Source organism: Camelus ferus, chromosome 16 (assembly GCF_009834535.1).
Source record: "Camelus ferus isolate YT-003-E chromosome 16, BCGSAC_Cfer_1.0, whole genome shotgun sequence".
Classification (NCBI taxonomy): Eukaryota; Metazoa; Chordata; class Mammalia; order Artiodactyla; family Camelidae; genus Camelus; species Camelus ferus.
Window position 1 is genome coordinate 22,834,320 of NC_045711.1, and position 26,397 is coordinate 22,860,716.

Here is a 26,397-nt window from a genome sequence, read left to right on the forward strand (position 1 = left end):
GAAACACTGATGGGTCAATGCAGAAATCAGAGAAGATCAGAAAACACCTCAAGAAAAATGAAAATAAAAGCAGTTTTCCAAAATCTATGGGATGCAGCAAAAGCAGTTCTAAGAAGTTCACAGCAACATAGGCTTCCTCAAGAAACAAGAAAAACCTCATACCGCCTAACCTACCATCTAAACAAACTGGAAAAAAAGAACAGACCAAGCCCAAGTCGGCATAAAAGCGAGAGCTGCTCAGGAGCCAGGAAACCCCAACTCCCCGAGAGGCAAGCTGGTCCGCAGGCGTCAGAACCGGGGGCTGAGCACAGCAGGGGCCCGGGTGGCTCAGGGCCCGGCCTGTGCTCCAGACGCGGAGACGAGGCTAAGGAAAGGCAGTCCACACACACGGCCCGCTGCGCGAGGTGGCCGGCAGCCTACCCACCAGCCAGCAGGAAGGGCCGAGTGGTGGCCGATCTCGTCCCGCCTCCCTCTGTGGGCTCCTGCTCCCAGGCAGGTGGGAGGCTGCCCTGGGACAAACCTGGCCAAGACCTCAGGCCCCCCCGTCTGACTGGCAGGGGGTGCTTCTATCTGCAGCCAGAATGACCTCAGCAGGAGTGGAGCGGCAAGCCCGAGACCTGCCTGGCTCTGTGGCCGAGCTGATGCAGGGCCATCCAGCAAGGCAGCTGGGCTGCCACTCGGGGCAGGCAAGGAGAGCGGGATGCGGACAGAACAGGGAAGGCAGCTGAAGGGGCCCACGAACTCTAGATAACGTGGGCCCCAGGGGGGGCCCCTGCGCCAGCATCCTCGGTGGTTTCTGGCCTGAGAGCGGAGGCAGGCCCCGGGACTACCTGGCCTCGCTGATCCTGAAGGCCTGTGAAAACTCTGAGTATTCTCACCTAAACCATGGGTGAAGAAGAGGCCCCAGAACCCCTAACTCTGAGGGCAATCATTTACAATGAGCCTGGGGCCCAGAGAACCCACTCCTTTGGAAGGCAAAAAGAGCCTGGCTTCCGGACAACCACCTCTGCTGGCCAGGAGGGGTCACTGCTGCCCTTCGTGTCCAGGCCGGAGGGACAGGGGAGCCACTCCTCTGACTGGAGGAGATAAAACTGCCAGTGGCCACCAGGAAAGTCGTTTTTAATCCCTGGTAATAACTACAGAATGGGAAGGTTTTCCAATTTTGCCTTTAAAGCCTAGAACAAAATAGTCAATTATCCCACACTACATGTTGTGGGTAGTTGATAAAATTCTCTCCAAACTTTGCAAGAGACAATTCACCTCAGAGTTGCAATCCAGTCTCTGGGAGACACGGACTGGGACAGGAGGAGCTCCGAGGCCACAGCGGCCTGGTGGACAGCAGGGTGGGGCCCGGGCTGGGGTGAGCTCCCGGCAGAGGGTGGGGAGAGGAGAGCCCCCCAGGACCGCCCTGAAGGCAGAAACCAGGGGAGGGCACCGATTGCTCAAGCCCGGCTGTGGCACAGCGCTCACTCTGGTCCCACAGCAGCTGCAGGGACACAAATGCCATTTACTGAAGCCTCTCTCCAGACAGAAGCCCAGGGCCCTAGCACATTCTTTTGGCTTTCCTCCTCTAATTGTCCCACAGGACAATTTAATAACTGGTTTGAAGACAAACAGTGTTAACTGATGTGCCGCTGCCCCAGGGCGGTGTGGCCACCACTCTACCCGACTCCCAACCACAGAGCCCGGCAGATGGGCCCGGCCCCGGGGGAGGGGCTGTGGCTGCGCCTAGTCTAAGAGGTGCTCCCAGCACTGGAGCCCCTCCACACACAGCAAGGCAGTGCAGTCAAGGTTAACCGCCCGCTCCTGGGAGGGAAGCACAGGAAGCAACGGGCAGGAATGGAATCTCGCCTCGCCCCCGAAGGATGGGCTGCATGCCCTGGGGCTGCGAGGCCTTCTCTCTGGAACACTCCTCTCTGTGCAAGGTTCAAGCACCTGAACATGTGGACTGGGCAGTGGTTTTGAAATCTGCTCCTGGAGACGCTGGGGGCAGGGGAGGAGCACAGGCTAAACACCAGAGGGGACAGATGACAGGACCGTAAGTGGCTGCTTGGAGGGGAGGAAGGGCAGGAACAGCTGCACTGCTGGTCTTTTAGTATCGTTTTACCCTCTAAATGTGCGTGGTATTTGAATAAAATGAAAAGTAATTAAAATGTTGAGAAAAAACTAAAAATGATAGAAGAAAATAGTTCTTCAAAATGAAGGTGAGAAGAGAACCAGGGGCAGGTACCAGGCCCTGCGGAACACACTCCGCACGGAGCCAACGCGCTCAGCCCCACACCTCGTGCCCTCGTCCTCACGCAGCCTGTCCCTCCCTGACCCCCACCATGCTGTGGGCTGGGCTAGCAGGGTCTATCTCAGAACATCCCACCCGGGGCCACTGGGGCTGAGGTCCAGGTCCGAAGGGATCTGGAACATGGAGGGTCACTGAGGAAAGACCCCAGCTCTAATGGCAGCCGCACCCTGCCCGGCTCCCCAGCGTCCAGAGAGCCCAGAGGCCACTCAGGTCAGGCCTCATCTCATCCCCTGGGAGCACAGCCGGCAGCCTCTGCGCAGGGCAGGCTCCTTCTGGGTGGGCAGAGCTGCCAGCACGGAGGACAGCGTGTCTCCGCAAGAGCGCGTCACAGGAACGTCAGCCCCAAGGTCTGACCCGCACTCTCATCCCCGCAGCTGCAGCTGGCCCGGGAGACAAGCCAGCACCGCTCCCCCACCCGCCCCCAAGGCCTTCAGGAACACGCGCTTGGCGGGAGGCGGGGAGCGCAGAGTCCCCAGCCCCAGGGACAGGAGGACAGACACGCACCCAGACACGGACCCCACCGCTGCCTCCCCGGGACCCAGGATTCGCGGAGAGTTGGGACCTGACAGAAGGTGAGAGGGCTGCCTAACTTAGAATCAGGCTTCAAAAGGCACTGAGAACCGTCTGCCACCCCAGACACACGCCCCTTGGTATATAACCAAGGACAAAGCACCCCGGAAAGCCGCCAAGTGGAGAGCTCCCACCCCCTGACTTCCCCAGTGAGCCCCTGGTAAACCGCACTGGTGGGCTGGGGTCCGCACCTGTTGTCCTCAGAAGAAGTTCTTAATCAGTGGGGTCACCATCTTCACCCACAGCTTCACCTGCCGACTCGGCTGCTCAAAGGTGGCAGAGGACACCACACCTGACCTCAGGTAGAGCTGCTCTTGCTCCTGGGGGGGAGGAACAAACAAGAGTTAGGAGTCAGCAACCGTGCCGGGTGTCCGACTCCGCGCGTCCGGCCGGCCCAGAGGCTCGGGGGCCGGGGCGGGTGGCCCTGTAAACATGCTTTCGAAAAGCTAGGGAAGCCAGGATGTCTGCACGTTGAAGACAGAGACGCATGTGGAACAGGCAACTCAGAGTGAAAGAAATACAGCTGGTGGAAAAACTGTTCAAAAGTTCACCCTCCCTAACTGATATAGTGCCAGTTAAAATAATGAGTTTTTTTTTTAATGAGACAGTTCTTTTTTTCTCTTCTCAAACTGGCAAAAGGTAATTTTGTAATAGTATCACTCCCTGCTGATAAAGGCAGAGGGAGCAGATGCCCTCAGACGCTGCTGATGGAAAGGGAGGTCAGATCATCTGTCTCGAGAGCGATTTGGCAACAGGTGTCAAAAGCCTTGAAAAGCTCCACTTGCAAGAGTTTATCCCAAGAAAATAACCACGCACGAAGGTTTCTGTGCACTGGTATTTATCACACCGAAGTTTGTAACAGAAGAACTGGAAACCACCTAAACGTCCAACAACCAAATATAATAAACACCAGCGTTCACCATAAAATCATCATCTTCTAGAAGAACATGTTCTTAGTGATATGGAAAGTGCGCAATATATTAAGTCAAAGACACCGGACATGAATTAACATACACAACATAATCTTAATTCCATGAAGAAGAAAAGGCACGCCTCTCCACGTGCACACAGAAGAAGACTGGCCAGGAACGACCAAAACGATTTCAGCCACTCTCTCCGGGTGAGAGGGTTAGGATCTTCTCATTTTTCTCAGTTTTTACCTTGAACAATTATTTTCATATTTTAAAACAAGTTAATTAAAAAATACTGATCTAAGTCTTATCTTGAATTGTGTTTAGAATCTTTGAGAGGAGAAACTGCCTCTTTTTAAAACACTGACTCCCGACAAAAGTGCTGTTTCCTTAATAAGGTATGGACGCATTCGAAGGGCAGGAGGCAGCAGTCAGGGTGTGTGATTCTGCTTCCACCGCCAGAGGCCGGGACGTCCCTCTCTGAATCTTATGTCCCTTCATCTAGCACGTACTGACCACCCCATGCCATCGCGAGGACCCCACAGCAGCAGCTTGGAAAACTGTCCCCTGTGGGACCAGAAACACCAGGAAGCACCGGAATGGTACCACCCCACCCCACGGGGCGCTGGACGCTCCCTCCTCCGGGGGCAGGAATGGAAGCCGTGTTCCTGGCAGACTCCTCTGCCCCCACGAGGACAGGGGATGGAGGGCGTCTTGCCCTCCAGAACACTACGGAATCTGTCTGCAGCTCTTCCCGTCAAGGGTTGGAGAAATTCTTTACTCGCTGCAGTCTTCCACGCTGACTCCCTGGTCAAGAACGCGGTGCTCCCAGGGCCAGGGTCCCCAGCACCTCCGGTCCGAGCAGACCCGCGCCGCTCCACACCCTCTGCCCGCTGACCACAGCTGGATGGCCGACAGAGGAGCCAGCCCTGGGCTCGGGGGGCTGCTTTGCTGAAGTCTCCACAAACCCGGCTCCGGCTTTATGTTTTCAAATGAATACGCAGCCAAGATTTCAATTAAATTACCAGAAACACTTAAGTTTCCTCCCAGACTCCACATAGGGACACAGAAGGAAGTCAGCTGATGGGGGTTACAATGCCGTTCAAGAGAGTCTGTCTGAGGTCACGAGTGGTAAACTGTGTTCTCCGAACAAAACCAGGAAGCTTTCAGTTTTTACTGTATGTACTGAGTAAAAGGGAGGGACTTCGGATTCGGATAAAAAAAAAATCTCCCCACCCCGGTGCCCACTGTGACATGAACAGGGCCCTTCCCTGTGTCCCAGGGAGGACTCCAGAGGCGGCTTCTGAGAGCAGGAACCGAGGCAGCGGGGTTTTGGGGACTTTCCAGGCTGTGGGAGGTTGTGCGGCCAGGCAGTCCCAGGACCGGGCAGCATATGGGCCTCTCCAGAGGGTGGCTGCAGTCCCAGTATATAAATACACAGGTGGAATCATCCAGAAATGCATTTTTGCATTTCAAAGGCAGAGAAATCAATGTGCCTCTAAAGAACAGAAGGGCTGCACGGCACCCTCCCACCATCCAAAGCCCCTGGGATTCAGGTTTGGAAAGAAAAAGAAAATATCCCAAATATGTCACTTGGGAAGGCAGCTCCTGACCACAACCGGCCCAGCTCTTCTCAAGATCCAGGATGTGGGTTCAGTCCCCTTGCTCAGGAAGTGGTGGAGAGGGGCCTGCACAGGACCCTGGGCAGAGACTTGCTCTCCTAAATCAGCCGAGACTCATGGAGACCTGGTCCTGGCCCGAGGCCACGTTCACACTGACCACTGTCTACTGTCTGTGCAAACCCAGCTCTTCGCGACTGAGTGAAAGTCCCAGAGATCCTGGCGTTGAGGCTGGTCTGTCCTCCCCCCACTGCCCCAGCCCACTCTGAGGCCAGCCGGCGTCTACTGGAACCTCCTGGGCCATTTGCTGGAAGCTTCACCAGAGCATCTGTGATCTGCTGAGCAGATCAGATTCTCCCGCCGGCCACCCAGGGCCCACCGCTGCCACTTCCTCTCTGCCCTGGTCATGAAGCCCTTCCCGGCACGGAGGCCCCATTCAGTCACTGACAAGATTCCCAGATCGCAGGAGGCAGATCCCAGGGAACAAGGCAGTTACCATTTCCTCATCCATCAACAAAGGCTCCAACAGTTTCGCAACAGCAATTCCCAAACACTGGAGAATAAAAGCTTAACACAGGCTGACGCCCTGAGGGCCGGCCTACGGCAGTGCTGCCTGCGCTCCCATGACTCAGGTAGGGAGCCCGCACCTTCCCTGGAAAGGCTTTGTTGCAAAGGTCACAAATTCTTGAGCCCCAGGGATCATCCAGGTTTCATGTACACACACTTCTCAAAAGTCTATCAGCCCTGCAGGCAACCAGATGCAAAGATTCACATAAAAGCACTAAGGAATCCCAGGCACCCATGGTTGCTCTCGACTTTAAACAGAAAATGAACAACCGCTATCACGGAATGAGGCCTGCCCTCTTGGGAATCACCACTGTGTTCCGTTCCTACCTGGGTCAGCAAAGCATGTGCCCTCCCTACCTCCCTGTACCTGACCGTTGGTCCCCGGCTGGCCGGCAGCAGGGACTCAGGGCCCCGCCCCCGTGACACCCCAGCCCCAGCTGGGGAGAAAGGGCTGCTCTCCCACGAGGCCGCTGGGGAGTCTCCTCCAGTGGAGCAGGAGGTGCCCGGCGGCCACGGGCTGCCGAGCCAGACAGCTCAGCCCCACCTCCCCACCTCCGCACTCCCAAGAAGGATGCCTGCCTTCCCCCTCACGGCCGCAAGGAAGGAAAGCCTGTTACAACTACGAGCATGAGGAAAGCAACGCAGAAATTCCAAGACACCCTGGAAACAGGGGCCTGCCTGTCACCTGCCCGACACGGTAGAAGGCAGACACAACCCACGAGCTTCCACTGGGTCCCGCACACCGCCCACCTCCAGACCCCACCCACACACCACAGGGGCCCCTGCTGTAGGCCAGACACACCTCCATCATCTCCTGTGTATTCAACCCTAAACCAGGTCACTACCAAGTCAAACAACTTTACTTTTTATTTTTTGAGGGGGAGGTTAGAGTGATTTATTTTTAGAGATGCTGGGGATTGAACTCCGGACCTCATGCACGCTGAGCATGCGCTCTAACACTTGAGCTATATCCTCCCCCGTCTCAAACAACTTTAAGTAAATAAAATAGAAGTAAAATGAATAGAATCCAAGTTCTTAGCGCAGAAGGACCGTGCACGCTGGCTCAAGGGCACAGGAAATGTGAGCTGGCTGTCAAAGCCCTGCAGTGGCTCAGCCCACTAACCCGTCTGCACCGGCCTCCAAGTTCTTTCTCCGGTTTGGCTCTTTTCTGGCTCCCTGTGCGCCCTCCTGTCTGTTAGGGGTGTCCTCTCCTTATGCCTCTCTCCCCCTCAACTCTGAGGCACCTCCTGGGAGGGTCTTTTTCAAGAACAGCAGATGCTGCCTGAAACTCTTCCCAAACAGGCCCAGGTCCTCAGCCACCATGGCGCCTAACCCCTTTCACAGGTGATCCGCAGACTCAGAAGAGGCTGGGAACCAGCGCTGCGCTCATGTCCCAGGGAGACAGCAGTGTTCCCTTCCTATGCAGAGAATGAACATGTCCCCCAGGAAGTAGGCGGCACAGGCTGGAGGCAGAAAGGCCAGCACCCTCAAAGGATGGCCCTGCAGCAGGTCTCCCCCAGGACCAGCCCCAGCAGGCTCGAGAGAACCCCAGTTCTTTCCTGCTCTGCTTAGCCCCAGATGAGCAGGAGATGGTGGCAGGAGGCAGCCCTCGGGGACCCGGCCCCCAGCTATGCCCCCAGCCCCCCAGGAGGTCCCACTGGCCCCAACCAACCTGGTGAAGCTGCTGTTGCAGGGCCCGGCTCTCCGTCACGATGGCGATCTGGGCCTCCAGGTCCCGGTGAACTGACCTGTACCCAAAATTAGGAGAGCCAATCAACGTGAGACAGGGCAGGCTGCTCCCTGTCAGGTACAGCCAGAGGCCTGCAGGGAAAAGGAAACGTGCAGACAGGAAGTAAGCACGGCACCTGCCACCGCATCTCCACGCCGCGCTCCAACCCGAGAGGGGGCAGCCCACCACGGGGTTTGCGGGAACAATACACCAGGTGACAGGCTGATGCAGGGCTTGCTCTCCGCCCAGGGCTACCTGCAGCCACGTGTGCCCTAGCCCTGGGTGCTGCGGGAGGTGCTGAGCCTGCAGGGTCTGGGGGACAGCCTGGCTGTGGGGGAACAACTTCTCTTTCTGCCGCGCTGCACGCTGTGGCCTCTTTTCCAAGCAGGACGAGGAGTGGGTTCTTAAAGGGAATCTGGTGATGCCTGTGCTCAGCCTCTATCCTCACCCCCTGCCCGATGCTCACCAGAGCCCCTCCCAGAGCGCACAGGACCTCTCATCCCCACTCCCTGCACTGCCTCAGCCACGTCCTGGCCACGAGAATGCTACCCACTCTGGCCACTGTCCTTCCACAGGCACGGGACAAAAGCAGCCTACCAGAGCTCAGCTCACACCTGCTTCTCAGGGAAGCAGCCAGCTAACCCTCAGGTGGGGGAACAGCGATGCCTTCCCCTAAGCAGACAGGGGCTGCGACGTGGGGTGATGAGGGATGTGGTATAAGAACAGGGTACTCCACGCCGCATCTACCTGAAGACAAGCTGGGCCTTGCCTCCCCAGGGCCACATGACTCTCCCAAGCTCAGGCTGCTGACACATAAGGCTGCGAAGCTCACAGGGGTGCCAGCCGTGAGCCCTGCTGGGGGCTAAGTAGCCTCCGGGCCAGACAGGCAACGTCTGCTAGAAGCCAGTGCAGGGGAGAACCTCAGAGGCCCTGGATGTTTCAGGCCCACCCCAGAGAACACTGTTTCCTCTTTTTTGCTAGAAAATGAGCAGACGACATTACAGAGGAGGAGGAGGACATGGTGGAAGCAGCAGTCTGGCAGTGGGTCCTGGCTCCACCCCCACCCTGGAAACTCGCTGTCCCTGACAGTACCACAGTGACATCCGTGCAGTGAAGGTCGCGGATTCTCTCAGAATCCTACATGTCACCTCAAACAGACACAGGCCCGCTGCTTTGCACCCCATCCCCCTATTCGGCCCTCCCCTGAGTTCCAAAGCACATCAGAACTACGTCTCCTAAGAAGACAATTCCCAAAACCTAACCTCCCAAGGGCATCTGCTGCCCCAGGCTTCCTTCCTCCTACGGGGCCCAGGCTCGGGTCTGGCCTGTCTTCCCCTCAACCGACGCCGGGCTGTGCCCAGAGCATCCCAGTGTGACTCATCAGTCCTGGGCTCCCCTGCGCAGGGCCAGCCTCCTCACACCCTCCCACCTCCTCTGCCAACACGACCCTTCAAAGGGCCCACGGGCACGCGGAACAATGACATGCTCTACACACTGAGCTCCCAAAATAGAAGGCCGTTTCCTAATTCTCTCAGAACAAGAGCATTTCCAAGAACACGTTGGGAAAGAGATGACGACGCTCTGCTGCCTATTCCTGTGACGCGCCTGCCACCCCAGCACACGCAGGGGCCACATCAAAGCCAGTCGCTTGCCCACGGGTACTGCTCCATCCACCGGCCCCGCCCCACTGGGCCGGTGCATGCAGCAAACCTCACCACGTGTCAAGAGACCAGGGGGTGTGCAGGCGGCCCCCGGCCCTCTGCTCCAGATGACAGGGACATCCGAGCCAAAGGGCCAAGCCCCACCCTCTGCAGGAAAGGCTCCCGACCTGGACCTGCAGGAGGCCTCGCCTCCATGCCCCACCTCTCCACAAAGCCGGAGCCAGGAGGAACAAGACGAGATCTCCACCTGCCTTACCGTTCCCACTCTTCTGACGCCAAGATTGGCTCCTTAAAGACTCTGAGTCTGCTCGGTGCCACCTGTCCAGCTGGCTCTCCCAAGCCGGCTCAGAGAGGGGACAGGTGAGAGCTAGGACTCGGGAGACCTGACATAGGTCACGGCTGATGTTAATCGTGACTCTGTGACTGTCCATCTCAGGCTCCCAGACCACAGGGCCTTGCAGGGAAGGTTGGAAGGGACTGGTCCTCATCTACTTATCTGTAAAATCTGCCTGAACGTGATGGCTCCCCTCAAGGGACCCTCCGGGCCAGCCAGCAGAGGCAGGCAGCCGTCACACAGCCCCCCACCCCCGTGCACCACTGCTTCCCAGCTCGTCCCCATTACTGAGAGAGCTTTCCTAGTTTTTCCAATTGCCGCCCCCGAAAGGAACGTTACCACAACAGGTAAACTGTGCATCTGTCTGTGTCCTATACGAACCTCGGCTTGGCTTTTTATACAATAAGACTAAGATGTTTTCAGCACCCTCCCCTAGAAACAGCCTCTGCTCTGTGGGGTGCGATCACCCCTGTTGGGAACATATGATACACCTATTTTTTATCTTTTCTCTCTTCTCAGCCACCTCTGCCTCCCTCAGCTTTCTCTCCTCTCTGGCCCAGACGTCAGGTGAGTGCTTGCAATTAAAGAGGTACCACTTTTTTTTTTTTTAAACCTACGGACACCCTGGTGAGGTCTGCCATCACCCCATCAACTTCCCCAGGAGTCTCATCTGCAGTCTTTCTCCATCAAAAAGACCACAAATGGTGATACCCCCACCCTCCAGCAAGCCTTGGAGGGACAGTGTTAGTGCAGCGTGGGAGGCCCAGAGAGGGAGGCCGCGCAGGGCTCCCGGTGGCTCCACAGCGTCCCCGCCTCAGAGAATCTAGAACACAGGGCTGCTGTGAACGCCAGTCCTTCTAGATGGAAGCTCACCGAGCCAGGAGTTTTCAGCTATTGGTCTGTGCCCCGAGGACAGCTGGGAAATTTTCATTTGGGGAGGGGAAATCAAGAGGCCCTACTGAGGGGTCAGAAGCTCTGACCAGACCCGTGCTGCCACTCAGGACGTCAGGGTGAGGACACACAGCAGGTGAGACCGACAGGCAGGGCCCCGCTGTCGGGAAACACAGCACTTCCCAGCCCGGCCGTGAACCTGTTATCAAGCTAGGGCCTGACCTTTGGGCCCAACATCTCCAGCATTCCCGGAACCACCAGACCAGGGAGACTCTGCAGCAGGAATGACAACACTGGGATGCACATCACGAGGAAATGAATCCAAATCTGATGTTAGGTAGTGGAGAGAGGGGAGAGCAGTGCCCGGGGCTGAATGTCAGCACCAGGTACCAGGGACAGCGGGTCTCACCACGAGGGAGCAGAGAGGACTGGACTTGGAGGCCGAAGACTTCCGCAACCTCCCAGCCCTGGGAGGAGACACCCTGCTCTGCACCCCGGGACTCGTCTTTAGGAAGGGGGACACTGGCTTCTGCTCTGCTCGCAAGGACGGCCCCTTCAGGGTCATAACCTGCCAGGCTGCCCGCCGCACTTGTTCACCCTGGTTTCTGAGCCCTTTCCAACCTCGCCGCCTACCCCCAGCTCCGCTCACATCGGTCCTGGGGCTGTTCTTCAAGCCAGGCATGGTCCCAGGGCTCCCTCCACCCAGACTTCTCCTGCCAGGGTCTCTGCTCAGTGTCACCTCCTCAGAGAGGCCCTCCCTGACCGCCATCCACCAGACCCCCAACAGCCTGGAGCCCCCTCCTCCTCTGGTTTTCTTCACAGCCCCTTCCACTACTTAACAGCAGGTTTGGATTCATTTGCTTCTGATCTGCATCCCAGTAAGCGACACACCTCACAGGGCAGGCAGTTGGTATGTCTCGCCCCCAGTGATGTGCTCCCAATGCCTAGAATGCTGCCTGGCACACAGCAAGCACCCAGTAAATACCTGTTTGAACAAAATAAACAGAATAAAGATAATCATGTCTCTTCCAACAAATGATTAAACATAAAAAGGCTTTGAGGTTCTACAGCAGGAGCTTGTGAGCATTTCAGGTTAGAGGCCTTCTCTGAAGGACCTCTCCAAGAAAAATTCACAATTATGCACCCCTCCCCCTACATTTTGCATGAAAGTTTAGAGGGTTCTCAGACCCCTGTGAAAACTAGAGCAGACAGAAGGCATCTCGGTCCTACCCTCAGATGGGTCAGCATCACCTGTTCTGCTGCCGAAACAGCACAGAAACCCTCGAGGAGGCACAGAGGCTGGTGCCCGCTGTGTCTAAGGTGAGCGGCGCTGCGCCCAGGCACACCTGCTGTTCCCAAGTGAGAACTGCCCCACGTGTGCCCGGCAAACAGGGTGGAGCTGCCCCGGTTCTCACTGCAAGTTCACCTTTGGGCGCCATGCCAAGCGGTCTATCGGGAAGGCAGTAAAAATAGTGACAATGCTCACAACCATTAACAGAGTCCTCTGTCAGCAGGAGCCAGAAATCTCTCAATCCAAGGGCCCTGCCCCGCCCTAGCCACACACAGTGTGCTGTTAGTGCTCGAATATTGCATCCAGACGAAATCAAAGGCAACATCTCAGCAGCAGCCAGAGCCCATGCCCCCCAGCAGGGGTGTGGTCCTCGCCTGGAGGGGCTGCTGGCTGGGCTCTCGGCAAGAAACCCCGTGAGGGTGCGGGTGCGTACACCGCCTCTCCGGCCCCCTCCCCTGCCCCGACCAGAAGGCTAAGACGATGTGCGATCCAGGCCCGATGACACTTCATACGCAGACTCCCCCAAAGCTGCTGCCTCTCCAAGACCTAAAGTTAGTTTGTTGGCACAAGGCAGACACAGTGCTTACAACTGCCAACAAAGCTGTCCTGCTCCTGCCCCGCCCCCGTGCCCCGCTCCAGACCAGGACCAAGTTTAAAAGAGGAGTCCCCAAAAGCAACTGGGATGTGCTTTAGGAGGCGAGTAGAGAAACTGGTCCGCCCAGACAAATGGAGTACATTCAGTGCTAAAAAGCAATGAGCTCTCAACAACAAGTTTATTCTGTAGAGCACAGGGAACCACATTCAGTATCTTGTAGTAACCTGTGGTGAAGAATATGAGAACGAACGTATGTTCCTGTGTGACTGAAGTCCTGTGCTGTGCACCAGAAACTGACACAACATTGTAAACTGACTATACTTCAATAAAAATAAATTAAAAAAAAAAAAAAAAGCAAGGAGCTCTCAAGCCATGAACAGACATGGAGGCAGCATAAATGCACATTGCTAAGTGAAAGAAGCCAATTTGAAAAGGTCACAGACTGCACGATTCTACCTACACTACGTTCTGGAAAAGGCAAACCTGTGGAGACAGTTAAAGAATCTGTGGACGCTGGGAGTGGGCAGGACGCGGGGAGAGACAGGCAGAGCAGAGGGGTTTGGGGCAGTGAAGCTACTCTGTCCGATGCTGTAATGATGGAGACGTGTCAACATACGCTGGTCCAAACCCACAGAACATACAACACCAAGGTGAACGCTGACGTAAGCTGTGCACTGTGGGTGACACTCTGGTCTTGGTTGGTTCCTCAACTGTAAAAAATGCAGCGGAGGTGGCTGTGTGTGGCTGGAGGCCACGAGGTGTGTGGGAACTCTCCCTACGATTCTTCTCGATTTTGCTGTGAGCCTAACGCTGCTCTAAAAATACTAAGTCCTTAAAAAATAAATACAATAATTAAAAGAGATGGGGAGGGTACAGCTCAGTGGCACAGCGCGTGCTTAGCACGCACGAGGTCCTGGGTTCGATCCCCAGCACCTCCCCTAAAATAATTAATTAATTAAAAGGTAGCAGCCATGAGAAGCCAATGATTACAGAGCACCCAACACAAGCAAAACCAACGACAGCAGATACAAAAACACGAAGGTCCTCAAACCCCCAGCATCCACTCCGGGGAGTCTCCTGCTGGGTTTGAGGCACTCCCCGTTAGGTCTAAACACTCCTGCGCCCCCAGAGCCCCGTCTCACCGTACCCACTGGGTGAGGAACGAGGGCCAGGCCACAGGAAGCTGACGAACCATGAATAACAGATACCAGCTGCCTGATATTGAACGTGGACCCCAACCTGGCCCGCACCCCCGAAGGGCAAGAAGATGCTGGTAAGACTTCCAGCTTCAGTGTCACCCTTCACTGACCCACAGCAACAAAACCACAGGTGACCAGGACACCTCTCCTTGCTCAGGGGTCCAAGACCTTCACTGCCGTGCGCATTGCCCCTTGGTCCCCAGGACCCACACGGCTCTGACCGCCACACGAGGGCACGCAGGTCGCCCCTCTCCTGACTACGATCCAGAGGCATCACGCCATTTTACAGGCTGAACCAGGTCCCTCCACTTCTGCCCAAGGTAAGTGTGCACAGAGAACCAGGCTTCAGGACCCCAGGACTCCCCTCCACCAAATCATGCTTACACAGGGTCTCCCTGGTATTCTAAATAGGCATCCTTTGCAAAACTCCAAATAAAAACTAAACGGATAAACCACATCGCCAAAGGAGCCTCCAGAGCGTGCCTTTAATGGGTGGAAGGTCCCTCAAGGTCTTTAAAGCAGCTCAGTTTTATTCAAATGTGATACATATTCAAACTGAAGCCCGCTCATAAATCGGCCAGGTATTCCAGTGAGGCACGCCTCCACGTAGTCGCCTGGGCAGAAGCAGCGCGGCCGCAGCACACAGTGGGCACTACCAGACAGAACAGACTAAATACACCCCAGACCTGCTGGCTTCAGACTGGACTGCTACCCACAGGCACCTGCTGGCCGGCGTGGCCATTCCCACAAGAAGGCTGTTTCTCCCCAACTAGCCTGTCAGCTTCCGCGGCCCAGACCAGACGGAGCTTTCCTGCATCGCCACATGCACAGGGCCACCTGCAGGTTCAACACACGGTCAGGCTTCAGGCTGCATGACTCCCAGGGGCGAGCAGGGCTGACGGACAGGAGGCTGGTGTGGGGCAGGGATCTGGGAGCGGGGACACAGTTTTCCAGGCCACTCTCCTCACCCAAGGGCTTCTGGGAGCAGGGGGAGCTATGATCAGCCCAGGCCTATCCCACAGGAGCTTGGGGAAGGGAATCATGGCACTGGCTTCTCAGCCATTGGCAGGAATTTTCTGGAACCCAAATGCAGACACACTACTTGTACCCAGCACAGGCCCTGCAAGGGGTAGGCAGTCAGTAAAGGGACCACCACTTTGACCGTCCAAATCCACGCCACCCTCTGCACTGCCTGCTCACTGTGCTAGGTTGCTTTGGGGAAGTAACCACCAAAAGATGAGCCAGAAAGGGGGGTCTGACTTAAGACCCCCACTGTCAACCGCGGCCACTAAGCAGGGAAGGACCTGCCCTCTCACTTTAGTACTGAGTGATCTGACCTTTGGCTCCTGCATTAGGGTGAGGTGCTCTCTGTGCACAAGCCCCTCTCCACATGCCCACCCCCTACACATACATACACACGTGCGCGCGCCCTCATGCTCCCACACTGGGATTCCTGGCCTTCCCCACTAAGCCAGCACTCCCAGATTGTAGGGCCCCACCCGCAGCAGAGTGGGAGGGAGCGGCAGGAACACACCAGTCCGGGAAAGGGCGTCGAGAAACACTGGAAAAGCCGGTTGGGTGTTTCTGTTTCAACGGTAACCAGGGAGTCACTGCACGTTTATCAGCGCAGCTTCAGGGAAATAACCCACAGCACAGTCAGAACTGACGGGTCAGGCTGAGCTGGGGGCCCCAGAGCAACAAGGGACCCCCCCCACCACCACTGGCGGACCAGCCACAGGGCAGACAAGGAGCTCGCGAGGCCGAGCTGTTCCTCCGTGCTCCCTGGGCCACACACACAGGCACACGCATCCTCTCGGAGCTCAAAGCTCCTGCTGCAGTCCAGCTCTGTCTGCAATACCCCACCCCAGGCACTCCTGTTATTCTCAGGAAGTAACAGAGTCAATCCTGAAATACTTTCCACATCCCCTACTGGCTAGCCCTACCTGCCCAGAGATGCCTGACCACCAGTGGCGCTTGGCCCGTGACACATCCAGGACCAGCCTGACAACACAATGGCATGCCTCACTGCCCACGCCAAACACCTCCGCCTGCCCCAGCAGGGACGTGGGCCTCGCAGTGGGAAGCAGGAACCACCCAGCCAACCCGCCGCCTCACTACCCTGAGCTGGAACCATGGCGCTTAAGGCATCAGGGTCTGCTGAGGGGCTTTTTCAAAGTTAGCATGGTGGGGTCGACCCCAGAGAGCTGAACCCAGGAGGTCTAGGGCAGGCTGGGCTTCAGGGTTTCTGGCAGGGCACCCCCAGATGGAAACAACTGGTTGAAGCAAACAAGAGTTCAACCTGAGGGTTCGAAGATGACATTGAGTCTGAACAACGCAGATGAGTGGCCATGGCCATGCCATACCCACCTCCCTTGCTCCGCCCTTCCGGAAGCCCCTGGGACCGGTGCAGGAGCAAAACAGGCCTTTGACCCACCAGCGAGAACTTACGAAAGCCAGGCACCTCCCCGGGGCCCAGGGCCCGTGCTGTGCACCCCTCCCCCTCACACAGGCTAACCCAGTTGGCTGTGCGGTCCTCTCGTGCACTTGGCGTGGGGCAGAGGCCGGCGGTCCCCCCCTAAGCACAAGTTCTGAACTCGCTGATCCACGCTGTGGATCATGCACCTGGGATTGGGCTGCATGTAGGCTGCCCCATGGACGCACACAACTGCCCAAGACAGATGGTAAAAAGTGTGCAATTCAGACTGTGAGCCATCACAAGGCAATCTTGCACGTTTAAGTATTGTACGTACATAGCCTCAATTTTCTTAGTGTTATAACAAAATAAGGAGTGGAGGTCTGGCACACAGAGGGATAAAACAGCAATGGTGAGGAAGACACTAAAAACTGGGCTAAGAACTGCCTACCCCTTGCAGGGCCTGTGCTGGGTACAAGCAGTGTGTCTGGAAATGAAAGAGACTAAAAACTGATTCATTAGGGATCAATGCCAAATGAATGATCCCTAACGAATCCTCTCTGTCCCCAAGAAGGGCAGGGCCGCTGCAGGAGAATGCTGATGAGCAAGGGAAGGCCGAATCACATGTCTCTCTTATCTAGTTGACAAGACAACTTATGTGCACATTTTTTTTAAACAGCCACCCAGTGATTTGAGTTTATAAGTTTTGGGTGCATCAAAGGGAGATCCTGCATAACTGAAATGCATGTAAGTGGGATGATCGTGCAGCGCCAGCAGGGCTGTGGACGGGAAAAGGGGCAGGGCTGGACCTGGCTGGGAACCAGCACCATGGGCAATGGCGTGTGGGCAGGAGTGTGGGGGTGCTTGCCTGTCCCCCGGCTGTCCTGTGTGGGCCGGCTTCTGGCCAGCTGCCACGTACCTTTGGCATGAAATGTCCAGCCCCTCCGCCAGTACTCCTGCAGCTGCACCCGTGCCTGCTGCCCCAGGCTGCACACCTCACTGAAGAACTGCTGCTCGATGTGCACGTAGGCGGCCGGGATGGCGCCTGCCACACCCTTGGCCCCGAAGAAGCCGTTCACCTCCGGTGAGGCCAGCAGGATCTGGTACTCGGCCCGCGTGCCCAAGACCAGGTCCATGTAGGCCTGGGTCAGGTTGAAGTAGCCGGTGGTGAGGTAGACCTTAGCACCTCGCTCAGCCTCGGTCAGCAGGGTCTCGGTGACAATCTCGTCGATCTGAATCTCAAAAGGCTTCATCTGAATCAACGGGTAAATCCAGGTGTCCGGGGCCGGCCTCCGGTCACCAGCAGCTGCTGCATCTTCATGGGTCAAAAGGGAGTCACTGTGGAAGGTCTGGGTGTGCAGCATCTGCTGGCGGGTCCTGGCTGAGTTGATCACATCCATCACCCTCTTGTTGGCAGCCTTGCAATAAGCAGCCCGGTCACCTAGAGGGAGATATGGCAAAGGACAGAGAAATGGAGGCTCTGGACATACGGGACAGGGCTCGTGGTACGTGACAGGCAAGCGCAGACGCCACAACACATCCTTCACTGAGCGCGTTCTGACCGAGCACAAGGCGCCAGGCCTGCAGGAGGCTCCTCTGTGGACAGAAATGCCCGAGAAAGGGTCACAAGGAGCCTGCGCTCAGAGAGAAGTGAAGAGGCCTCTGCCAAGTCCACTTATGGAAAGTTCAAAAACAAGCAAGCCTAGATATGGGCACCAGAAATCAGGACAGTCATGCCTGGCTGGGGACCTGAGGGGGCTTCTGGGAGCTGACCCATCAGGAACACGTACACAGGCTGCACACCAGTGACTGGTGCGTGGTGTGTGTGCCCCATGTTAGGGAGAACACGTGTCCGATAGAGACACAGGTGGGTAAGCGTGACCGGACAGCAGGGAAGCAAGCCTCACGGGGTCAGAGACTAAGCAGGCTGGGAAAGGGCCAGTGGTGGTGACAGCCCAGCTGGGCCTCAAGGGGCAGAGGTGAACAGGCAGGCTCCGGGCCTTCGTTTTCACACAGACACTGGCGACATGCGGCTGCAGGGACAACTGACGAGGAGAGCAGTGAGTCTAAATGCTATCACTAGATGGTAAGAGAATTGGTGAGCTAAGCAGCCAACTCAAGAAGTCAGGGGAAACAACAGGAAAAGATAAAAAATACAGTACAGGGAAAGAATTTACAAAGAGCAAAAATTAACAGAAAGAAAACTATATAAAAACAGGGAATTTCAACACTCAGAAGTCGATTCTCTGAGGCTGATGCAGAGCAAGCCGCAGGCAGGGCTGAAGGAGGCTGAGAGGGGAGGCCAGCTGCCCTGGTCCTCACTGGCTCACGCGCTCTGAGCTGGGAACATGGACACTCACCCGAGTGCCTTCCAGGCCTGCACGGCCGCACAGAGGGGAGGAATGTTCCAAGCCAGGATCCCCCCTTACTGACAGCAGCCGCCAGGTGAGGGAGGCAGGCGCCCCCAGGCTGTCTCAGGCTGACTGGCCCTGCGGCTCTGCTCACCCCAGCTGTCCTGGTCCCCGGAGCACATCTGGGCCCAGCCACCCCCTTGGCCCCAGGGTGTGCTGACTCTCCTTCTTCCCTGAACTGGGGTGGGGGGAGGGGGGGCCCTGTTCTTCGCATGTTCATGCCGCGGGCCTGATAAGTTAGATCAGGGGTAAGCCAATGCTTCCTGCTCTGGCCAGACAGAAAATACTTTAGGCTTTGTGAGCCAAAGGGCAAAGCTGAGGATAACATGTTGGCACTCATATAATGAGAGAAAACTGATTTCCACACACTTCTAATGATGAAATTGAAAACACGATAGTAATCACTACGCTACGGTATAGCGCGTAGGCACGGGGCGGGCAGGGCAGCACACAGACCGTGGGCGGAGGTGGGGGGCATCCACGACCCCGGCCCTGGGACAGGGTTTCCACCAGGCATGCAACTTGGACTCTTCCCTTCTCGCTCCTCTCCTTACATAGTCTGGGTTTAACCCGTTCCCCACACGGCTGGCACTGTTGCAAATGCAGCAGCAGACCTTAAAGGCCAGCAGGAAGCCCTGGCCACAGGAATCACAGGAATGCAAACACCCGGGACGCTCGCTGCCAGGGTCTGCCTGCTCCCAGTGAGCAGAGCTGAGGGCGCTCCCATTTCACGTTCCAGGCAGGAGGCCACAGACCTCAATGGAGCCGAGAGCCACAGAGCCTCAGTACCTAGAGTCAGGGTGGCTGCCCTGAGGGGGGTGGCCACTGGGCAGGCTGCTTCTTGTAAGTGCAGCGTAGGCCCCTGGCTCACTCCAGAGGGCACCCAGACTGAAGCCCACACTCCCACCTTCTCGGCAGCTCCCTCAACCGCAGAGTGTGACCAATGGCCAATGAGTCACATCTGTCTGGCTCTGGAGACAAAAGCAGAACAAGGCTCTGCCACCCAAGTCTCCCAAGCCCGCGGCAAGGCCACCAGGGCAGTCTCCTCGCCCTCATCACCCCCAGACTCGGGAGGCGGCAGAGCCCAGGACCCTACCTCTGTAAGGATGCACCATGCCCTCCACCACCTGCACCGTGTCGTCCCCCTGCAACTGCAGGGACACGTCCCCCACCTGCGTCCACCAGCTCCGTGAAGAAGTCGGCTATCTCGGGACAGTCCTGCAAGAACACGTAGCGGTCCTGCCGGTTGGTGAAGTAGGAGTCGCTCAGGTTTGCGCTACAGGGAGGAAAGTGGCAGGTGAGAACTCGGGTGAGAGGGGGCGACAGCAGGCCCTGGGGATCTCAGTCTTAGGGCCACCAGCAGGAGGAGGGCAGTGGCCAACTCGTATCAGGACACACCAGTGGCAGCAGCCAATTAACAAACAGCTACTGCACCTGGCCACTGGTGTGTCCTGATATGGGTTGGTCACTGCCCTCCTCCTGCTGGTTGCCCTAAGACTGAGATCAGGCGGGGGTGGCACTAAGGTGACACAGAAGAGTAACGTGAAGCCCTCTCCCAACCCCAAGAGGATGCAGCTGGCCCCCAGGGTCTGTGCTCTAGAACCAAAGGGCCTGGATTCCCACCCGGCTCCATCTAACAACGTTATTCATCCTCCGGTTTCTTGTGTATGAAGCGAGGAAAGACCACGCCGGGTCACAGTGAGCAGCAGAGGAGCGGAGCTGGCCCACACCAAGGACCTGGCAGAGCAGCGAGCACACACGGAAGGCTCAGTAAACCACAGCCAGCTTTTAATCGCCCTTCATGGCTTCTGGCTCCGGCGTCAGCCAGGGCCCCGTGGAAGACACCGAGAGGGTAAGGCAAAGGTACAAGCAGGTCCTTGAAGGCTGGAGGGGACGGAGCTCCCCTTCCCCGAGCTCTCTGGCTTCTACTCGGAGAACAGTACGGCGAGGCGCTGACAGAGGAAGCAAGCTCACCCGCTCAAGATGACGCTGTTGTCAAAGAGGTACACCTTGATGTGCTGGAGGCCGATGGTCTCATTGAAGCGCTCAGGGATAAGGAGCCGGAGGAGCCCGCGGAGGTTGGGTGTGTGGAAGAGGGAGACTCGGACCTGTTCTGGAAACCTCTGCAGGAGGGGGAGCAGCATCGTGCGCGAGTTCTTCCTTCCTGAACATGTGGGCAGCAGGAGAAAGGACGGCAGAGTCACACCAGGAAAAACACCCAGCCTGCCCGTGCAGAGCCACCACCGTGGGCCCACAGGCGCCCGTGCTGCCTGTCCAAGCCAGACTGCCGGGTGCTGCTTCCAGCCAGAGGGGCTCCGGGACAGCTTCCATCTGGACGCCCACCACATCTCGGGGCAGGACTGGAGGGGCCCGTGTAGCAGACAGCTGTCTTTCAGCCACCCAACACCATCCACCCGCCTCCTGGTAACTGTGCCCAACCTCCTCCTGGGGGCACCACCTGGCTCACTCGGCACTTCTGCTCTGGGTGAAGATGACTCTGTCCACGCTGAGCCCTCACCCCAGCCCCAGGGGGGAAGGCACACAGCCCCGGGCTGGGCGGGTCAGGCACTCGGAAGCCCTGGCACGAGCCCGAGGCAAGCCACTCAGGAGCTCTGATCCGACCCTCAGGGAAGCAGACTGCTCTTCCGATGGACAAGGTGCAGCAAGAGGGGCTTGGGCTGCCAAAGGCCTCCACTAAGAGCCTGGGAATTGAAGTGAGCCCAAAGGGCTGAACCCAAATACACCTCCCCCCGAACCGGGGAGTCACAACAACTCTCTTTTTCCCTAGGTTGTTTTTATTCGGATTTTCAGTCACTTGCCGCAGAAGAAAGCCTGACAGACAATCAGGCAGTCCTGGGCCAGCCCAGACTGTCTTCAGATAGCCTTGACCCTACCTGAGCACAGGGGAAGCGAGGCTATAATCCCTAAAACAGAGGCCCTGAAAGGGCAAGAATCAGGGGCCACGGACTGCATCCGACTTACCTCTTGAGCCCCGCGTGAAGTCTAAGAGAATGGACACCTTGAGGTCAGAGGGAAACTTTGCTTGGAGTGACTTTTCCAGAGTGCTTTCCAGGCAATCCACCTATCAGGAGAACAACCCCCCAAAAGAACAGAAGTGTAAGATCTGAAAAGATGATTATGCGCTTAAAAAAATGAGCTAACTTGTCAACTAGTGCCCCCAATGTCTTCTCTGAACACACATGTGCACGCACGCACGCGCACACACACACACACACCCCATCTGTGCTCGCCCAGAAGTCAACGCAGAGAAACTTCTTCATCTGAGGCCACCGCAGGAACGGTGATCAGACGACCCCAGGTCAGCAGGCTGGGCCTGGAGCAGGAGAGGGCTCTGCAGGTAGGGGCACTCGGTCCCAGCAGTCCGGAGCCCGCCACTCCTGGACATGCTAAGACCCTAGCTCCCACACGCGTTCCAACAGATCGTGTTCACAGGACACAACTAGCAGGGCCCTGCACACGGAAAGCACTCGGTAAGTACTTGCTGAGTGAATGAATCCCAGACACAACCTGCTCACTGGCCTCTCCCCACGGGTTGGACATGGCATTCTTCTCCCAGGAGAACAACAGGCTCCCCCAAGCTGGCAGCTGAGAGTGCCTCCTGAGAACAGGACGGCCCCCTTTCTCCGACAGGAATTGGGGGCCTCTGATGCTCCCCCGCCTGTCCCCTCGCTCTCCACACAAACCCTGTTCTCTCCCAGGTCCTACCTGGGGGTTTCTGAACAAGGATGAACCAAGAAGCAACACCTACTATGGGCAACGGGCCCACGTCACTACCACAGAGCACAGAGCCGCCCGGGGACTGAGACAACACCACGATCTCACTCACAGCCACGTCAACTCAACCCACAGCACCCGGCCACCCTCCCTACCCCGCTGGTCTCGTTGTGAGGGACGAGTGCGGCCCAACAGCACGTTCAGGTGGAGCCAGGCTGGCCGCAGGCCCAGCACCTGGCACCAGCCCTCGGCAAAAGCAGGCAGCCTGCCCGACCTGGGCTCCGGCTCATCTGCCTCAGACAGAGTCAGAAAGCCCTTCTGGAAAGGACCAGACAATAAGTATTCTAGGCTTTGCAGCCAGATGGTCTCTGTCACAGCTGCTCAGTTCTGCCACTGGAGCAAGAAAGTGGCCATGGATGGACAAGACAAAAGGCAGCGGGAGTGCTATGCCCCACAGAGTGTGATGTACGGACTAGAGAGCTGACCGTCACATGCCTCTCACGTGACATCAATGTTACTTCTCTTGCAATTTTTTGCCAAACATTTGAAAATGTAAAAACCATTCTTAGCTCACAGGCCACACACAAATGGGCAGCGGACAATCTGGCCCACGGGTCCTAGTTCACGGAGCCCCGGCCTGGAAGACAGTGCAGCCCAGGGCCCCCGCATGGGGTGAGAAGGACATGGGCCAGCGAGGCCAGAAGGCCCAGGATTAGACATCGCCACCCCCTCACTGGACCCCTGATGTGCCCCAGAATTGGGAGCAACAAGAACAAGAGCTGGCCACAGCCCCCCACCTCCACGGTGCCACAAGGCCCGAGGTTCAGGATGACTCGCTGCTGCCACTAGGACCCCCACCAAACTTACGAGTTCCTGCTCCAAAGGACCCGTGCCCAGGTAGAGGGATGCCATCACGACCCGCCTCCTGGCTGCTTTTATCTGCCCCTGAGAAGAAGAAACATTCAAAATTCATACTCATCATTTTCACAGTTCATGGAAAAAATACAGCCCTTCGATGCTGGAAGCAAATAACACTCCAAGCTGAACTATCCTCTATCTTCACCAATTAATATTTAAAGCAGGCCCTAAATGTGTGTGATTACCTACCAAATGAGGACCCACAACCCCAATCTAAAATACTCAGCTTGAAAATCCAGCACACACACCCCAAGAGCGAGCAGCCGTGAGAATGGAGGAGACCTGGGCCCGCTGACCTGAGGGGATGCCCACAGTGCACTGCGGGGACAGCAGCAGGTCACCGTACAGAACACAAACCGTGCTCCCCCGTCTCCACCCCCCGCACATCCCGTACACGGGTGTGTGTGTCCAAGGAGCATAGCCAGAGGAGGGAGTGCAGGTGCAAACTTGCACCCCACCCCCGTCTGCACGCCTGGAGTTTTCTAATGAGAATGGAGTTCTTCTGAAATGCAGACAGACAGGTGCAGACACACACACAGAACACACCAACGTTCAAAGAAGATGCGTCAGTACCAAGAGCCAGTGTCCTCGCCCTAGACCAGCTCCAGTCGCGGGAGGACAGCGGCCCCTCCCCAGAGCTGAGTGGCCAGGACCCAGGCGGCAGCGCCGGAGGGTGGTGAGGGGCGGTGCTGCAGGCTCTGCGACGCGCGCCCGCAGCCCGTGCTGCCGGCGGAGGGAGGGGGCGTCTGGACCAGATGAGCACAGCAACACACCACGGAGAAAGGCTTACATGTGAGTGACAAACAAGAATTTCCAGCGTTTGCTGTTTCCCTCATTTTGTTATTTATTAAGACAGTCACTGGTGCAGAAAGCGAGTGTGAGGACAGGAAAGCAGGGAGGGAAACAACAAATTAAGTGTAAGGCGATAGAGTTTCAGCAGCAAAAGACCGTGTGACTGCCAGCCGTGATGCCGGGCTCTCGGGCACAACCTCAGCTGGCGTGGAGGGCTGGGCACCAGGCAGAAACCACGCTGCACGCTCTTCGCAGGGAGCACGGGCCGCTCCGCCTGTCCCAAGAAGAAACAGCTCCTGCTCAGCTCGGGATGTGCCGAGAACGTGCCCACAACTCAGCTCAGCAGGCAGGGGACAGAGGCCTCAGCTTCTCCCAGCCTCCCTGGCCCCACCACCCCAGGCAGGGGCTCCGCACAGCTGGGTCTCCAGGCCAAGGGATCCCGGTGTGTGGACTCGGCCCAGCATTCACCAGAGTGGACTGGGACATAAGAAGAACCTCCTTTGAAAACCTATTTCTTCAAGCCAAGCAGAGGACCAAGAAGGAGCAAAGAGCAGCCTCAGCAGCAGTTCTACACAAACAAGGAAACACGGGAAAGTCGAGGGTGCAGGGAAGCAGGGGAGAGTGTGCACACACATGCACACACAGCATTCTGGAATGGGCCATCCAGAAATTAAGCAAAGTGCGGATCTATACAACAGGCAAAAGGAGAGAAGACACGCAAGCGTTCAGACAAACGAGTTTGTTGTGCAGGAAAAGGAATGTCGATGTGTCCCCTGTCATCTCCCAGCCTCCCTGACCTCATCAGGCCTTAATTCTAACATCACTGTTAACAGGAATTCAGAATTCATGTTAATAAAAATTAACTCGCGTTGAATTACTTTATTCCAATTAGCAGTTTAACCACACGTAACTAGACCGGACATGAACCCCTGAGTAATGCACTGAAGGCAGACTCCCCAGACACCAAGTTTAGCATCTCCACCAGGAGAGAGAAATTACAGAACAGAACTAGGATCTCGCGATCAAAAACCAGATGTGCAGGTTTTTCAGTTACCTGTAAACGCTCTTTATTGAACAAAAGTTTTCCGGCCACTTCCTACGTATCAAATCCCATCTGTTGGTCATCTGGGTCTTCACTTCCTGTCCATTACTAGATGGAGCTACTGTGTTTTGTATATGTTGCCAGGGACAGGGGTCTGCCACGCCCTGACTAGAATAAGGTTTGTTTCTCCCCAAGCTCTCACTAACCTCGAGTTCAGGCTACATCTTCAACATTGAACAAAGGGAACCAATCTGAACACAAGGACCAATATCCGGGACCTGACCCTCACCGCCCCCAAGCTCTGAGCTGCTCCCCCTGAGACATCAGCCACCAAGGGAAGCTTCCGACCACAGCTCAACTTGGTCATTTGTGAAGCTGAAACTAACAGGCAGAACCCAAGGGAATAAACTGAGCATCCATCAGAAGCTTCTAGAACAGACTGTTTCGGCCCATGATTCACCCAACCTCATGCACCCAAACCTCTAACTCAAACATCTGACCCTCTCTCTCAGACACAACTGACCTTCATGAGCTCAAAAAACTCTGTCGGTGAAGAAAGCACGCTGACATGAGAACTGGAGACTCCAAACTCTGGAACCAGGTTTCGGATCCACTGGAACCGGTGCACACCCTCCGGACACAGGCAGCAAGGAGGCGAGGTGACCTGGGGACAGCTGGGGACAGCAAAGGAGCCAACAACAGCCATGGTGACCTGGTAAAGAGACACGCAAAGCGTCATACTTCTCAAATACTTCCTTAGAAGTCTCTCAGCTCCCGTGGGTGAAGAGGGATTTTTCTTTTGGCCAATCTCAGGTTTTCCGGAACATTTTAAGTGAGCCCCAGTCAAACTCCGCAGAAGACTTCTACAGCCCCTACTATCTGAGCACCTTGAGAAGTGCCAAAGCCTGTGCATGGGTGGACCCCAAACTTTAAACTGATTCCAAACAACTCAAAATTCAGAGCAGCCAGAAGTCAACTCAGAAGAGCCACTGCCTGGTTAATTCCGCCCCCAAACCCACCGGGAGAAAGCTGCCAAGCTGCCCCGGGCTGCCTAGAGCAAGGGCAAGCCTGGTCGCAGCCTGGTGACTGCAACCCAGACCCCCCACGCCCCCACCCCCACCCCGCAGCCTGACTGACAGGACAGACGGGCTTTCATTCAGCGAAGGACCCGAAAACCAAGTTTTTTCTTTAACACAGAGAGAAAAGCTGGAGCTGGAAGAGGCTGGGGAAAAGGTCATCTCAAGAAGTGCCAGTGGTGACAACTGCCCCTTCACCACTGGACACATCCTCGGGGGAAGGGTCACGCCCGTCTCCAGCGGGCTCCAGTCTGCTGACTCTGGCAGGGGACGGAGGACTGGGTGCCTGCAGGGGGTGGGGGAGACGGGGGAGAAGCACCGCACACCCGGAACCCCACCCAGACCAG

At 56.7% G+C, this 26,397-nt stretch overlaps 1 protein-coding gene across 1 annotated transcript in view; it reads right to left on the minus strand.

Annotated features, from left to right (window-relative positions):
* Positions 1-26,397, minus strand: part of PGS1 (phosphatidylglycerophosphate synthase 1) — a 37,043-nt gene that overhangs the window by 1,961 nt on the left and 8,685 nt on the right. Inside the window, 9 exon segments of the mRNA XM_032456702.1 lie at positions 3,058-3,186; positions 7,636-7,784; positions 16,945-17,517; positions 19,584-19,659; positions 19,661-19,763; positions 20,462-20,651; positions 21,470-21,569; positions 23,090-23,167; positions 25,498-25,686. Coding sequence (XP_032312593.1) covers positions 3,067-3,186; positions 7,636-7,784; positions 16,945-17,517; positions 19,584-19,659; positions 19,661-19,763; positions 20,462-20,651; positions 21,470-21,569; positions 23,090-23,167; positions 25,498-25,686 — 1,578 coding nt within the window. The 3' untranslated portion in view covers positions 3,058-3,066.